This window comes from Strongylocentrotus purpuratus, unplaced genomic scaffold (genome assembly GCF_000002235.5).
Source record: "Strongylocentrotus purpuratus isolate Spur 01 unplaced genomic scaffold, Spur_5.0 spur5_scaffold_3, whole genome shotgun sequence".
Classification (NCBI taxonomy): domain Eukaryota; kingdom Metazoa; phylum Echinodermata; class Echinoidea; order Camarodonta; family Strongylocentrotidae; genus Strongylocentrotus; species Strongylocentrotus purpuratus.
In genome coordinates, this window is record NW_022145609.1 from 31,071,226 (window position 1) to 31,089,446 (window position 18,221).

Here is an 18,221-nt window from a genome sequence, read left to right on the forward strand (position 1 = left end):
TCTCAGGAACACCACTTTTAATGATAGGAGTAACTCTAGCTATTTTAATTCGATCAGGAAATATTCCTTGTTGCAGATATTGGTTAAATAATGCACATAAAGGTATTTATATCAACTGTAATACACGTTCGACCACTTTAACATTGATTACGTCAAAACTAGCACTAGTCATGGGTTTAAATCAATCTACAAAATGGAAGTGATGGGTCTGAAAAATGCAGTCTGTTCATTATTCTGTATATGACTGGTATAATACATATTACCAATCAAATGAAGGATTAAAATTATACTCGAAATTAACAAAATATTCACTCATTGTTTCACAAATGATTTTATCATCATTTATTGATTCATTATCAGACATGAATTTTTTACATAAACAAATCTCTTATATTGTCCCCCTAATGCATGATTGATAACATCCCTTGTTTTCTTATACTACACTCATAGTCACGCAACCTATTTGAATAGTATTGTTTGTTAGCAAGAATTATAATATTCGTTACTCTATGACGAATTATTTTTTACAAATCTTTTCTGTATTGCGTAGGAATTGCTATATGCATTTTATACACTCAAAAAACAAATCTATAGGAAAATGATCAGAAATGTTTAATAATTATTCCCGATCGGATCGAGCAAGTATCATTGGTTATGATACTATCAAGTTCAAAGGCAGATTGTTTAGTAACACGAGTGGGGTATTTTATGAGAGGAAACATTGAGTAAAGCATTAATATTTCTAAATATTCTATTACAATGTGAACCTTGACAACATGCAATATATATATATTAAAATCAGCCATCATATATGCCTGGAGGAGTACTAATTTATTTTTAGTTGGTAGGCATGATTATTTCTATACCGGGATTTCTGATTTCCCCTTAATCTCTTTTTTTTTCTTTCTCCTCTGTCTATTTTATTCTCTCTCTCTCTCTCTCTCTCCCTCTTTATATGTACCTTTCTTGCTCTTATTTATTTGCTCTCTTTCTTTATCAATTGCTGCCATATATGAATACATGTAATTTAAATACGGTTTATTTTGGAGTTTGTAATGAATATGATATTGTTATAATGTTTTCTTTTCCGTTTTTCTTTTATTGTGTATTATCATAGAAACCCTACATGAGATGCATCCAATGCGATTTAAATCTCTGTCCTGGATTTTATGTCACATCTTTATTATTATGTTTAATGTTTTCATGAATAAAGATGAATAAACAAAAATACTTTTCTCTTTATTTACTATTTATTTATATATTTATCTCACAAACATCAGTAAGAGGTTAAATCAAAAATCCTCTGTTTGGTCAATAGGAGGTCTTTAAATGACAACAAGTAATATAGAAGAGATTCAGCTTTGAATTTCAATAAATATACTTTCAATAAAACGCGTGTTCAAATCTAAATCGGGTCGTTGTTTGTAACTGATGTCAGTCTAAATAAAAATATCAACACCTTCTCTATGCTTGTTCTTTCTATTATTATTAACAAAGTCATAATTTTCAAGATTATACAAAAGTAAAGGAGATTGATCGTTAATCCATGCTTCAGATAAACCAATAGCAGAATGTTGCATTGACAAAGAACTAAACACATACAGATAAATTATCAAAGGTACAACATACGCTTCTACAGTACTATCAAAACATGAACACAATTTAGCCATGCTATCTGGGAGTATGTAATTGACACAAAATTGCCATATGCATATTGGCCCGTCTTTAAATACAAAGAGTTGCGATTGATCCGAATCAATTGTAAATCCTCCAGTCAATCGCAAGTTGGAAGTCTCCTACCTCTTATTTACATAGTTGCGATTAATAACCAATCGCAAATAAGTTACGATTGATATCAACTCTAGGCGGGGCCCTAGTGTGTAATATCATTCTATTTGACCATGATCACTTACAGAATCAGCTGGAGTTGAAGATTCTTGCAAGGTACACAAATCAATTTCAATAAAGTCATAGACATAGACATTCAACAAGAAAACACAAGTTTGTATACAAAAAAAGTATTACAAATTTTACAAAAGTAGAAAAACAATAACATTACAATTCAATATTGAATACATCAAAAAGTATTTACGTATATGTATATTCAAATATATGAAAGACAAATGAGAGAAATGTTACAGGTCCAAAGCAAGCTAGGTTCCTAGCGCATCGATTTAAATATTAAATGACATAAAAGCTGAACTGATAGACATATGCATATTGATGGCACCATAGTAAATAAAGGAAGAAGAAAGAATAAAGGATAATTGATAAGACAGAGAGAGAGGGGAGGAGAAAGGGTACATAGTATAAACATTAACATATAAATTAACAATTTATCAAGGTCATTTTTACAATGATTTTTTTTTCTTTTTCGATGTTGAACCTTCTGATGTCTTGACAGAGACTATGATTAATATACTGCTCTAGAAATAAGTTTCGGGAATAAAGTGTAATACTTAATTTAGAGCACTAACGGATATTTTATTTCTCCAAAATCACATTCTTAAGATAACTGACCATTATCCATTACAGTTATATCAAATTTTTTTACAAATAAAATACCTTTTGGCTTGAAGACGTGAATAATAACAGTTTACTTGCATACAATACTATACAATAAAATGATTATCACTTGCCGAAATGCAGAACGGTGTGTGTGTGTTTTTTTAGCAAAGCTATGTTTTTTCAAAGGAAAAATGGAATTCATTAGATATAACAGACTTTTACTTTAGAAAGGTCTTAATCACTTGTTGAAAACTTTATACTGAATTCTTACTTATTTACTTTACTCTGTACTTTGATTTTTTTGGGTTCACCTTCTTCACTCTACATCATTAATAATCTGTTTATTTCATCTGTATAAAGTTTACATGTATATACAACCGTATCAATAAATTATATTAGTTAAACCAAAAGAATTAAAAAGTTCACAAAGTTATTTTCCCCAGCCTTTCGCAGAACTCAGCATTTTCTTCATTACAAGTAAATTAATTAATTTACCATCATGGACACTTTTGAGAAACAAGTTTAGATATGAAGGACAAAGGCAAGTAAAACCTTATCGTTTAAATAAGGTTGCGCCTTCGAGGACAACTATCCTCGAAATACCTACAAACAAAAAAGAAAAATAACTGAAAAGAAGAAATGTTACGGCCCTGAACACAGCCTGCAATACGATCTGCTAATGTTAATCTTCTAAGGGAGGTCGTTCCAGTGGGGAGTGGTGAACAGGATAATTGTTGTAATATAAAACGCTAAGCTGAATGTATAATATGCAATGGTATAATGCAATGGTTTCCAATGGTTTCCAAGTAAGTTCAACATTCAAATAAACAATGACAGTTCCATAACGTAAATGCATCTGTACTCCATTTATCACATTTTCAATACCTTATGATTATACTGTGCAAAATGGTTTGTTTCTTCTTCATATTTTGAAATTTTTTGATAATCTTACATCCATTACAAAAAAACTAATAATAAGCAGTGCATCAAACATAATTTTTTTTTTTTTTAATAATTTGTATATCCATTTATAATAAAATTCTATTTTTATATATAGCACATTACACGTTACAAAGTTCGTCTCTATGTGGTTATGAGGGGTAATGCTCTCTTTGAAAAGTTCGCCCTGGAACATTTTTGGATAAATCATATGTTCATTGTTGATACGTTTAGGGTGTAGTTATATACATCCATTGACAGTGAAATTGTTTTATCGCTCAATCATGAAATATTTTCACGTTGGTCATCTTGTTATCCAAACGTAAGATTCACAAATTGTGTTATATTCATGGAAGTTTTTTTTCTTCTTCCCAATAGCAAATTATAAAAGGGAATTGAACAGCTGGATATATATATTGAGTCAAAAATGGTAACTAAAGCAAGTTACACATGTAATCATACCTTTGTACATGGTGAGAATATTTGGAGAATTTCTTTTAATCTATCTTCTTTCCAAGTGCACTGTGTTTTATATTCCATAACAAAAATAATTCACAGTTAGTAAGATTCAAAATATAAAAGCCTAATTGAAATGAGAAGACTTAGGAAAACATCATTATAAAGGTAAGTACTTCCACTCAAAGCATTACACGAATGTCGTGACGCTATTCTGCGGCTGCGTGCTCAAAGTAGTTGCTGCTGTAGTCGATGTTATAGCGTCTTGTCTTTGGGCTCTATCTAGACAGGTCAGTCCTAACTGCTTACGAATCACTGGTTTACGAACACAGTAGAGCAGAAAGATGAAGAGTCCTTGAGATGAGAGCATTACAAAGAAGATGGGCTCAACCACCTGGGATAACACAATAAAGATAATTATTACAAAAATGTGGGGGTTGAACCATAAGTTTCATTACGTATGTATACTCAAACAGTTCCCTGTTCAAACACAATACCTCGGGCACATATGCAGTTAACAACTAGATTAGTAATACTTACCAAGTTTTGTAATTGTTTAAGTATGTGAAAAATTGATTTGTTCCGATTTATGTTTCTTACCAATGTGACGTATCAAAGCTTACATCTAAAAGTTTTTAGATGCCCTTCAACCAGTCCCCTATTCATTTCTGAGTTACAAAATACACACAAAAACATCAAATATACAATGGGCATAGGTAATTATATTATTAACTCATTCGTATATGATATACATGTATATTACATTTTATGACATTTCTTACGTTTCTGGTCACAGTATCCTATACAATATCACAAGTTTTACAGTAGAAAAATGGAATTATGTTAGGTTTCTCTTATGGATGTTGCTTCTTTTTTTTGTTGTTACTGCACCTGACTAAATTCTTGGATCATCAGAAAGTATCCAGTGATATATGTGAGACCAAGCAGAAGGAGGATACAGATTGCATTTTGAACACGTTCGATGTTTTCTCTGTATTCTATATTAGAGGACTTCATCAGTTCACGAACGACCAGGGCAAAGATGACGACGTTGAACAGGATGATGATTGTCATGGGAATAAGGAGACCACCGATTTGAGCCAACAATTGTAGAAAACATCTAAAGATCCATTAGAAGTAAAATTGAATAACTTGTGAAAAAAAAATATATGTAGAAAGAAAAATGAAAATCATTTTCAAAATGAACCTGCCACATTTCTATAAAAAGAGATGAAAAGCTGTATGAAAATTAACTTTGCTTCAATAAGTTGGCGTGTAAATTTAAAGAAATTGACTTGCACTATGCTCCGACATGTTGCCTTGATATGGCTCTATTTTTGTTTACTGTTACCTTGTCACGTAAAGGCCCTACCCTCTGTTTTTAAAATACCACAAAACATTGTGACAAATATTTCGGTTTGATGGTTATGATTTCGAGGGGTTCGTAGACTACTCACAGATCTTCGTGCGCGTATTTGTCCCGGGCAATGCCACCAGTTACAATGACGATCATTGCAGGGATACCTTGAATTAAAAAAAGGAAGACAATTATGATTAATTATATTTTCACCCGTCAATTAATAGTTTTAAATCCTTTCCCTTATAGGAGAATAAGAGAAAATGTCAGTTCACAATTGCTCTTGTGTGGTTTAAGCAAAGTGAATGGAAGGGGTGAAGATGGCGATTGATAGTACAATCGCTTCCATAACAAGACAATGGGGGTCATGCGGCATGCAGGCATTTAGATAAGAAGTAGATAGATCTTCTTGCGTTTTTTCTTAGATCAATTTGTGGATCACTCGATGTATAGGTCTTATTCAAATTGAAAACCGTGTTGAACAAGTAGACAACAAAAATGTCCTTTCCACGATGCAACCATGCAACTAAAGTAGTTACTTTGTAAATATATGTTAATGGCAAATTAAGTATCAATAGCGTCGGCAAAATTTACCCTTCCCTTCTCAGATATTCATTTGTTTGCCCCGAAGTGTCGCATATTTCGAAAAAGATGGTTATAAAAGCATTTCACGAAGAAGTAATCTTACATATTGCACTCTTTGATTACAATTCTTTTAAATGCTTGCAATTTAATTTCATGGTTCATTTCATACTAATTATATAAATCATTTGAAATTATGAAACTTCTTTATTTATTTAAAAAACGTATTATTTTGTAATGATCAATTACGATACTACTGATATCAATTTTGAAATTGTCCTACCCCAAGCAACGGCACCAGCTTTGACCATGAATCGTTTATTGCTGGTATCAAACATCTTGACAATGATGAGATAAGTGGTGTATCCCTCCACACCCATCCACGTGATCGAAGACAGAACGAAGAAGTGAACGAACGCCGCAATGCACCCGCATGGAACTTGGTATTGAAGTTTGGCGCTGCCCAGTGATATCATGACAATGAACGATACGTAGAGACAGAGTAACGTCAGGCACAGGCAAATGATGATCTGGTTGGTCTGTTTTTCCCTCAGAACTCTTTCAGTTAACAAAAATATATCATAAATTTGTATTTCATTAATACATTTATAAATGTACTGCATATATAAGTAATTTGCAATACAAATGTTGGTGCTAGGGGTTATGGATTAATGCGGTAGAAAAAGTATGCAGCATGTCAATTTGAATATTTCCTATGCATCAAATATACGATCGCGGGTACTTCACTAGCTTGATTTAACCTTAGATCAAATGATAGTCAAAAAATTAGTACTTACGGCAAACAAGGCTGTTACTCTTACGAGTAGAGAAAAGTGTCGTGGTCGAGTGGTTTAAGCACTTGACTTGAAATTCAAAGGTCATGGTTCGATCCCCAAAACGGCACTAATGACCTTTCGCAAGGCATTCATCTTCATTTTCCACACTCGACCCAGGTGAGGTAAATTGGTACCTGGCAAGAATTAATTCCTTGAAATGATAGAGCGCTGTAACGGCAGCTAGGCTAAAGCTGGGGTAATAATTAATGCGCCTCAGAATAGAATTTCTAGATAGACGGCGCTATAGAAATGCCTATAATTATCATTATTAATTAATGCCATCAGAGGGCAAAATATTGTTTGTTCCATTATCTAAAGGATATTTAATAAAATTCCTGACGCAATGTGATCACGTTTCTGTGTTTACCAAAAAAATAAGGGAAATTTAGATCTATGTACTTTGCTATAATCTAATAGATATTTATGAGATGGATAACTATAAAAATGGTGATAACCTCGACTCTTACCTGTTTGATATATATATTGCGAGGGTGACAAGTAGGCTTACTATCAAAATACCACATCCTATGTACGTTAGAACTGTGTGTGCTTGCTCAAAAGACCGCTCCTCGATGGACATATCCTACAAATAGAATAAATTCATTACAAAAAATATTATCCAGCTCAGATCTAGGCTCAATCATAACATAGATCTATATGAAAACCTAACATGTATGTGTGAGCTCTAAGTTATTTAGGATTGCTCTCATTAATTTGTCGCCGTGGATAGACACACATTATAATAAAATCATGTGTACGCAAAGTAATTGGGTTCTTCAACCAGAAAAAAAGTTCCACTCCTAAAATGAAAACAAGAAAGGGAAAAGAACAAAAAAGAAGACAAGATTGAAAAAATACAAGGAACGAGACAGAAAATAGTTCTAACTATCCACAAATGAAATCACTTCCATTGGTCGTTTCATTCCCTCGTACATTATACATTATCTTTAAAATTAAAGAAGAACTGTAGAACATTACAGAACAGAGTTAGATTACATTGTGAATTAACAGGAGCTTGGTATATAAACACAGTGGCGGGTTTCCCACAAATCCGGGGGTCTTTGGTTAAATGGGGAAGTCTCTTCCCGCAAAGAAATATAATAGCGGCTTCCAACGATAGAGATCGAAGTATTTCCAATTGGGGGGGGGGTAACAATCGTGTTTACTACATCAACTACCAAAAAAAAACATATAGGTGGAAATCTTGCAATCCCATGTGATTCCAAGGCAAAATAAAAGACATACTACTATTTAAAAAAAAATTAAAAGATCTTACCATGAGGACAGCAAAGTGGGTAAGATGGTTACATCCACAAACGATCCTCTCATCAGGAGGAGGAACCCAGCTGCTATCTTTGGGTGATCTAATTCCAGATGATGAAAGAAGCTGACACCCTTCTTGAGACCAGTCACCATAGCCAATATCCCAGTATGAACACAACGGGTTCGTCAGACCAGGCTTGTGAGGAAATTCAAATTTAGACTAAAGTGGTATGACTATTATTGTTTTCATAGTTGTTTAACTTATATGCCATTAACATAATTCAATTCAATTCAATTCAAATGAACATTTATTTTCTTCGATTCAGTTTGATAACATATTTGACATCTGTTCAAACAATACAATTTATGCGTAGGAACATGAATATAATTAAAGAACTTGTATTACAAGGAAGGAGGCGCGAAACCCGATAAGCGGAGCTTGTAATGGGTACGCCCGAATACACAAATACAATTATTCATTATAAATGGAAGAAAGGAAGAAAGGAAGAAAGGGATAGGCAAAGAGGAGAGGAGGATAGAGAGCTTGGAGAAAGAAAAAAAAAGAGAGGAAAAGAAGAGCACTGCAACATGGTAGCAATGGAGTGTATGGCAAGCATAAATAATTACTTGAAGATGACAGAATGCACAGTAATGCACATTCATTTATATCTGTGCATTTTATACTTTGAAAATAAAATTTCTTTAGGGCCTACCTCTATCGGGGTAAAAGTGAACTTGATGGGTTCTGTCAGATTTTCTATTTTCTCGTCCCCGATGCTCAGTGATATTACGGGTGTGTTAGCAGATCGGTTGGTTCCTAGACTCGTTGTTTGCAATGAGTTAGAAATGAAAAGGGCTGGTGTGGAAAAGACATTGAAAGTCACGCGAACAAAGCCGCTTGTCTCAGAACTTTCTTCAGATATCGACGGTATAGCGGAAGAAATAGCAGATGGTAGGATGGCAGCAGCAATGGTGTCTGGTGTTGTAGCTTCATCAAGATTTTCATTTGAAGTTTCGATGTTGATGTCGAATTTCGTCACATTAGGATTGCTGTCTCTTGCTAACGAGAGGACTAGACCGTTCGAGATGTCATCGGTATGCACGCTTTGGACCTAAAAAGTTTAGAAAAACAGAATTAGAAAAATAGTCAAATAAGAACGTTTCTTAGGTCATGAAGAGACATGGTATTCTAATCGGCAAATGAAGTTCATCTTTGCACGTGTCATTGACAGATATCTTATTTTGAGAAGCGGTAGTAGATGTCAACCCGGGATGTCAACTATGTTCACAGTTACTTACATACATGTTGGTCTTTGCTGCACGGCCACGGGGAAAACAATCTGATGTAATAAAATATCAAAACTTCTACGTACCTGCACGGCAATATTGGGTTGTTGAATGCTAAAATTGTCACCGTCCTCTACAGGTACACTTTTGATCTGCTGCTCAAAGACGTTAATGACATCACTAACAGAGGCTGATGCTGATTCAAGTGTTTCTGTGTCAACCTGAGCGATGTTATTCACTATGGCAACAATGGATTCAGTAACCTGTTATTCAAAATCGAGTAAATACATTCAATTACTTATTCTGAAAGCAGTTGCATTATTAGTATGAAAAAAGAACTTTGAGCACAGGTGTAATTGGGGATAAAATGTGGACAGTCGGATTTGACAAGATCTTAAACAAAATGGCAAATTAAAATGTTCACAGTGCCAGAATGGCCTACAAATAGTCTTAATTTTAGTAATATAGCAGAATTGATCAGTGAAAAGATAAACAACTGGGTCGTAAAAACTGTATATGTTTGCATTTACTGGACACGTTTCACAACAAATTGAATTTAAAAAAACAAGATATATACATACCTGTTCACTGTAGTTCGTTCGAGCACTTATATTTGAAATTATATTTGCAATCGAAAAAATGTCATCAGAGGAGATATCATTGATATTACTTGACACCAAACTGACATCTTCACTGAGCTTAGCAACATTCTCATCTGAAACGATAACCTTGGAACAAACGATTTAAATGTCAGTCAAATTGTGTTTGCCTTTAATTGCTCACAAGACAGCCTACGTACATTCTCTCTCCAGTCAGAGAGGGTATTAGCCCACCTGTTTTTACTTCTGAGCATAACAATGGATCCAAAAATGTTCATTTCTATGTCATTCATTGGGATGTTAATGTTCCTTTCTATTTCATTCATTGGGATGTTATAAATATTATTTCATTTCTAGGATGTGTCCAATAACTAATAAATTTCAAATTTACGTTGAAATAGGCTTGATGGAAATTGATGGCTTTCAGTCCCGAATAACTCATACTGAGTGGTCGCATGACTGTGGTGTGACAATTAAAGAAAACAAATCTTGAAATGGATGAAATAAATATATCTAAATATTGAAATTACCTTTGAAAGCTGGGTAAGTAAATCTCCGACATTTCTGAATGGTCCACAGTTATCCGTGGGATCAGGAAGCCACGTACTCTGTGAAATCAGATCACCGACGCATATGGCACGCCCGATTGGTTGGTCAGCTGTCAAACAAATTCACAACAATTTACTATCCCTATACCATTATTGATATTCATGAAATAAAGATTTGATAATTTTTTATGCGAAGTGTTTTGATAAAATAATATGAGTTATCATGACAAATGCGTATAATTAAAAAATACAAATATGTAACTGTAAAAACTTAATTTCTCTAATGTTCATTAAAATATCAATGCAAGTTCCTTCTGGGCAATTTTGGAGAATACGTCTTCTAGAGTGGCCCATTTGTTAATTTAGATCAATTAGACTCAGAATAACCGATTACATTTCAATTTCCTAAAGGGAGAGATAGATTCAGGTAAAACGTGCATGAAAAGTATCCTAATTTACCGTTTGCTGTGTTGAATGGACATACTTCAGTTGAGTTCGCCAACGCTCCTTTCTCATCCTCTAGGAAATTGATTAGTCCAAAACGCGATGACATCCATGTCGTATTTTTACAGATCACTGGGATCCATGAATATAAGAAAACAAAATAAATAAAGAGCAAGCACTTTACGTAGTACCATTTTCGTTTCTGATGAAATGAGACAGTTTGAGATCTGATGATGATCTTACATTTCTATTGAAAACTATAATAAATTAATTCTAAAATACAGAAGCTGTTTTTATTCGATCAATATTATAAAGACTATAAACGTGCTTCAAAACTACATTCAATCAAAATCGAAAAACGAAACCGAGAATTATCGATGTTTTATCAATACTTAGTCACAATTATAAACAATAAATGACACATATTTGTAAAGCTGAGTATTTAAAATAAGACAAATCGAGAATAATCACAAACTCACGTCTTGACAGGTCAATGGAAATGATCTCAACATCCATTTCAAGCCTGCTGGTAAACTTCGCTCCTATGACAGCAAACCACATCTCATTGGAACCTACATAGACATCATCAGGAGCGTAGTGTGTAGATCCATGGATAGTTGTGATGACAGACTGTATGTCAGATGGATCGTTACCTGTTCCTATTTGGACTTCATCATCATAATAGAGATTCAAATATTTGAACACGATTCGAAATCCATACGTAGCATTTGTTTGTAGGAAGATAGTATTGTACAATCGGCTTGTGTTAGAGAACGGTATGTAGATGACATGTGATTTGCTTTTCTGCAGATACGTCGCTGAATTATCTATAAGAAATCATTTTTTAAATGACAAGAAAGAATTGAAGACAAAAGAAAAAAAACGTAAGCAAAGAAATGAAAACGAAACTCCCACTAGAAAAAGTGATGTCACCTTTCCAGGCAGATCAACTGTTGGTTCAGATTAGTAACAGCTCAAGTTCTTTTTTCCATTGTTTACATAATATACCTGACTTAAAGAAATGCACAATACAGATTTTTAGATTACAGGTTTTCATGTGACAATGTTTAACATTATGGGAAAAGACATCAATTTCTTTTAGGTAATCGTGAAAGCGTTGAGAAATTTGAATAAAAGGAAACATATGTTTACCACATAGGAAAGATAATATCAAATTATTTTTGACTTACCACATGCTAATTCATCCTCATAATGATCGCAGTGGTAAAGCCCATCGCAAAGGAGAGTCGATGGCTTGATATTTTGGGGGCTCGAACATGTTAAGAAGGCTAAACAGAGAAAGTAAATTATAAAGAAAAAGTATAATTTTGGTAGCAAATAGTGATTTAAAATTTCACAATTAATTGTGTTGGAACGTGGCAATTCTAAATTGAAGTTAAAACATTCGTTCTCCTATCACAAATCAAGTCAAGAAGAAAAAATAACACTAAAAATGTAGATTAATTCCCCTTCCCCCAACACACACACACACACACACACACAGAAATACCAACGACCCACCATATAGGTTCCTGTCCGGGGGTTGAAACCCAGACCTTTCGTATCCCAACGATAAAACTGCTTCTCGTATTATCCCTTTTTATTGCTTGTTGTATGAACTCTGACGTTGTAAATAATGATTTGTTATTTTTTTCAAACAGACTCCGAACCGACTCCATATCACCGATTTCATTGGCGGATAAAGATAATCATGACGTAATTATTTGCTCGGTCCCAAGTCGGTCCGGAGTAAGTCTTGGTGTGACTAGAGTAAGAAGTACATTGAGCGATGCAATGATATCCAACATAAGCTATTTTATATTAAAATAAGACACGTCGATAATTATTACACACTTACTTGATAAGTCAAAGGAAGTTATCGCAATGGCCTTACGAATACGATAAAAACTACCAGGACGATTAACATGGTGACCATTTGGTCCTATGCCAGCAAACCACATCTCACTGGTATAAACATAGACATCATCAGGACGGTAGTTTATGTATCCATGAATAGTTGTGATGACAGACTGTGTGTCAGACGGATTATGCCCTGACCCTATTTGGAATTGAACGCCATCAGAGAGATACAAATCTTGGAACACAATTAGAAATCCTTTCGTAGCTAACGTTCGAAACAAGTGTAATGTATAAAATCGTATTCGGCCGTAGGAGGTGTCTGAGGAGAGGAAGAATGATCCGCCTTCCTGGAAAGTTGCTGAAAAAGACAAGATAGAAAGAAATGAGTAAAAACAAAAATTCACCGGTAGATGATTTTTTATCAGTACTTCAACGAGAGATTGGTAGATAAAGCTTCATTATCTTACACTGACAGCTAGTCTGCGAGCCTCCCCCGAAAAAACCCTCAATATTATTATCCATACGATTTGACCCCCTTAATTTACCAAGAAGAAAGATCATTCCCCACAAAAAAATTGTCGACCTGACCGTATCTATCAGAGTTTCCGAAACAGAGCTCAAAGTCGGGTCTCTTTCAACCCATCTACCACATGCACGAAATTTCGCAAGGAGAAATTATGACTGGACATTACAAACACGAAAAAGCGACAAAATTTGTCCATCTGTTGATATCAAATGCCCCTTAATTTTTTTCTTTTAAATCACATGGACACAATTTGTATAAGAAAAATCTCTTTTCATTTCAAAATATAAAGACCAGCCTGTCCTAATATGCAGACATACTACTTCATATTGACAAAATTTGGTGCTTGAACCCGACTTCACGGGATCTCTTCAGTCGGTTGGGGGATTAACCCGACAGCTACAGTTAGCCTGCAACACTTTCTATCAATGAATTTGATGGTACTTTGAGCGTTAAAATCGTATGAGTGTAACGGATGACTATTCAGGACCAGTCTTTGGCTTCCATCAAGTTGTGAAAAGTCGATGGAACAAAATTAGAAACCCTAGTAGGCCGGGAGCACACAAGTCAAATACATTAGGTCACTAAAATATCCAACAAAACTCTACGAGACAGACAATACAAGTCTTTTTTCAAAAGGATGAAGAAGTTTCACCGTTAAAATTCAAGACACTAATGAATTCACAATTTCATAAAACAATGGAGAAGAATGTTAGAGAATGCGGGAAATATGGCCTTCTTTTCCGCATCCGCATTCCGACAAATTCTTTGTTCGTGTATCTTGGACCTGTTTCATAAAACCTTTCATCAAAAACAAGTTACTATAACTTTTAAAGGCTACTAATATTGTTGCATTTGATTGGCTGAGAGCAAATTTTTCATAAAATTTCTAAGTTAGTTACTAATAACAAGATCTATAAAACAGACCCCTTGTGGTACTAACTACGAGGTGTGCTAATTGGGATTTCTTCAAAATTTGCCTATTAAAGGTGTATTCTATATTATGTATTTGATAATAGGCAGCGGAGCCTATTATGCGTCAGAACAATGTGATGTAGTCAAAAATAATGTCAGTATTAAAACTAAGGAGATATTCCAATACTTATACACGACGATTCATCCTCATAGTTGTCACAGTCGTAATATCTATCGCAAACCTTCGTCATTGACACGTTCATGTTCGATCCCGAACAAAGAAAGAAATCTAAAACCATAAAATGAACGATGAAGGTCATTATTTACTCACTTGTTATCATAATACTTCACTCACTTTTTTCATATTACATTTGGGGATTTGTTTCTTTTATTTCAAACAAACAAGATTCTTTTACAAAAGTAACGATATTATATTAATATTGATTGATGTTGATTCATAGGCCTACTCTCACGTGCTCGGAACTGAAACTAACGTACTGTAAATTAATATAATATTCAAGTACCAATTGTCGATCTAAGTCTACGAGTATATTCAGTGCAAACCTTGTGACTATCCCCAAGACCTACACGACCAATTACAGGATAATGAACACAAAATCAAAAGAACATATTCGGCTGTTGAAACATATAAGCCCCTTTTCGTAAAAAGGCTGTAAACTGCGCCTGTTTTATTCCAATACAGAATTATTTAATAGTACACGTTTAATGTATGTGTTCTTGGAATTCTTAGTAGACAGTAAAATAAACATCTTAATTTACCCCAAAATTTGGGCCTATAAACATTGATAAACAGATATATTCTTAACCGGAATACTTGTTTCCAATGTTACTTACCCCCAACTGCATTGTGGATGAGGGATGTCATCCAAAGAATGAGGAGAAGCTTGACGACTGAGTGAGTTTTTTCGAAACACTTCTCCATTTTTATTCCGTTCACGCCACTGCGATTTAATTTTTTTTAAACTGATGATGTAATACGACACAAATATTTGTAATATATATATATATATATATAATAATAATAATAGTAATAATAATAATAATAATAATAATAATAATAATAATAATAATAATAATAATAATAATAGGTAAAATGAAAAATACAATGATGTTAGTACGGGAATTTATATAGCACATTTTTCAGGGGATTCAAAGCGCTATTCCTTAGTCAATCAATAAAATAAAAAGATAAATTCTAGAGGTATGATTTCAGAAGGTTTTTGAAGCAGTGCCGAATATAATCCAGGGTTTATTCCATAGGCGTTGGGCAAAGGATAGAATGGGTTTGAATCCAGCCTGATAATATAGGTCAAGATATGCTTTTGAAAAAAGTAAAATAAACTCATCAGCATGTACGGAAATACATATAATAAGAAAAACAGCAGCAAATATTCATCATATGGAAACGTTTGCTTGTATGTGTCTCATAAAAGAAGTTCACCACAAACTGACTCCCACACGGTGTTGAGTGCTCAGGGGTCACAGGCCACTGGCTTCATCGGGCAGGTAGTTCCATTATGTGAATGGGTAAATTAACTATTACAAAATGAGGGGACACATTAAATTGTACAATAGGGACACACGTTGCAGAACATACTCTTTTATTGACTTACTCACTACATGAAACTATAAAACTAAAATGCATTTTGTATTCTAACAATAGGAGTACAAATAATAATAACAGGTGAATGAAATGCATAAACACCACAAACACCTGGGGAGGAAGCATTCATAAATTTGAATACATATAGTTGATAAACGACTCCGATGAAACTATAAAACTAAAATAAAATTTGCGTTCTGGCAATTGGAGTAAGAATGATAGCAGGTGAATGAAATGCTTCAACAACAGAAACACCTTGGAAGCTAGGAAGCATCCATAAATTTGAATAATTTAGTTGATAAACGACTCCGCATGTGGACGTTTGGTGGAGCAGAAAGCATTGGATTATTAACAACACGAACCCATTTAACAGAATGTCGGAACGTAAATTAAATTTGGCGCGGTTGGAAAATGCATCTTTCTACCCTGCGACTTTTATGGTACGAGCCAGTAAATTAAAACAGTAAAATGGATCTTATTTTAAAATTACTCATTAAATAAAACCCAAAACTTCAGTGATATCAGAAAAAATATGTTATATCTTACTAATAATTAAAAAAGATGTATAAACATTGTGAAAGTGTCGCATTTTACGATAAAAAGACACCGATTTAGCGAAGATGACGTCATTAGTGCGCTTGCATCAGGGAATTCAAGGTCAAAAGGTCAATTCAGACGCTGATAAGTTAATGGTCGAGCCTTTTTGTTTCCTTTATTCCGACAAAATTATACAATCAATCAAAACAAGTTTGATACCAGGAGAAAGCTAACGATAAGTATTTTCATTAACCGCTTGCCCCAAAGTCGCTTGACCACAGTGAAATGAGTGAGAGCTTGCGAGAGCGGCCAAAGTGTGATTGAAACTCGCTGTTTGCTCTTCTCCAACGCAAAAAGACACGACATTGTGCTGGATAAATGTATTTTTTCCGACAAAAGTACAGAAAATTTGCATATGGTCTTTTTATATTATAATTTATGAAATGTTACCCGAGTGAATTCCGGGCGCCCCAATGCTGGAAAGAAACGCACATTTTAGAAAACTTCACTTTTTCATGGAAAAATGCTTGTTTTATGCACACAGGTCAGATTGAGCGGATGATACAACGTTTCCATATGTTCCTACACGAACACTCTTACTTCCCCTCCCCGATACACCATTTCCGCACACCCGGTTCACCCGATGGCATACACCCTGCAACATAGTGGAACATTCTAGTTTGGTAATGACGTCGAACTAGCTACGTTTGTGCTGGCAATCATCCAGCGAGCAAAAATGTGACAACCGGAGCAATATGCTGGGGTGAATCGGTAGCCCGACCACAGCCCGAACTCAGCGAAAGTTCCTCATGCACTAAAAGTGCTACGGTGTGTCTGCATGCTCCCAAATCCGTACGGAGGCGGTACTCACCACGTACGCGTACCCAAATTTTGCCCACGTTTTTGCACGTAGACAGCACGCACTTGCAAGTACGGCGGGTTATGACCACCGCATTAAAGTCTTTGTTAAGTTATGAATTTTTGATCGTGAGATGTTCAGTAAGCAAATGAAAGAGTACCTTATAAGGCCTAAACTGTTTTCTTGAGAAAACAAATATTGTGGCATCAAAAACTGAGAAATATCAGCCCGAAGAGGGAAAAAACAAAAAAAGATACATCTTTTTGTTTAAAGGCTTAATGATTAGTAACAAATTGGTGATATTTCTTTTCCATCGGATTCTGTTCAAACTTTGCAATCTTTTTCTCTTATGATCTTTTTTTTATCAAAACCAACCAAATCAGGGTGGATTCCACTTGTTTCCTTTTTTGTCTGACTCGTAAATAATAAATAATGTGAACATTACAGGAGATAATTCGAGGGGTTATCCAGTGAAAACTTAAAATACTAAAATGTTGTTTAAACACTTAATAAGACAAAAACAAAATTAGGTTGTGTAACCTGTCTTTTCACATTCAGCATCTCAACGGCTCAACCCCCTCCCCTTTCTCTTCCTCCACTACCACTATGTTGTATTGCGGCAGGGGACGGCTTTGCATTCTTAGCGTCGCCTTTCGATAAATTATACGTATATTCTATTTCGCGAAGTCGTAGTAATTTGAGACTTTGCAATTAAGAGAATATTCGATCACACAGGCAAATACAATTTCTGAGCTTTATATTTACCAATTCTCTTCTCTCGTATGAGGGTTATAGCAGGACTAAATCATTTACATGTTTCCCCTTCTAATTTTAGGAAACAAACCTCTCAGATTATGTTATTTAGAAGTTTTACATATCTTCTACATGTACATTGTAATTTATATTCTGCGAGGGAGCGTAGCAACAGAGAAAGAAGATGTTCTAGCCTTAACTCATTATTCACTACATGATGCATGTGTTGTTGTTTTTTTTGTGTGTCTTCCTTTTTACTGCAATTTCCTGGCTGGACGCCCCTGCTTGCAGTATTATACATTTCCTTCCTCATTGTTAATTATTGGATAAG

At 34.5% G+C, this 18,221-nt stretch overlaps 1 protein-coding gene across 1 annotated transcript; it reads right to left on the bottom strand.

Annotated features, from left to right (window-relative positions):
• Positions 1-4,093: 4,093 nt before the first annotated feature.
• On the bottom strand, positions 4,094-11,639 carry LOC105438190 (adhesion G-protein coupled receptor G6-like). The gene is made up of 11 exons (XM_030995884.1): positions 11,299-11,639; positions 10,835-10,951; positions 10,358-10,485; positions 9,810-9,956; positions 9,315-9,491; positions 8,655-9,053; positions 7,924-8,137; positions 6,126-6,398; positions 5,361-5,427; positions 4,795-5,023; positions 4,094-4,297 (listed from the first exon to the last, which is right to left on the bottom strand). The coding sequence occupies exons 1-11, from the start codon at positions 11,378-11,380 to the stop codon at positions 4,094-4,096; spliced, it is 2,037 nt and encodes a 678-aa protein (XP_030851744.1). The 5' UTR covers positions 11,381-11,639.
• Positions 11,640-18,221: the final 6,582 nt, after the last annotated feature.

Coding starts and splice junctions, on each gene's coding strand:
- LOC105438190 (XM_030995884.1), bottom strand. CDS start 11,380: ATGTGGTTTGCTGTCATAGGAGCGAAGTTTACCAGCAGGCTTGAAATG. Junction 9,957..10,357: donor TACTTACCCAGCTTTCAAAG/GTAATTTCAATA, acceptor GTTTGTTCCAAG/GTTATCGTTTCAGATGAGAA. Junction 5,428..6,125: donor AGCTGGTGCCGTTGCTTGGG/GTAGGACAATTT, acceptor TTTTAATTCAAG/GTATCCCTGCAATGATCGTC.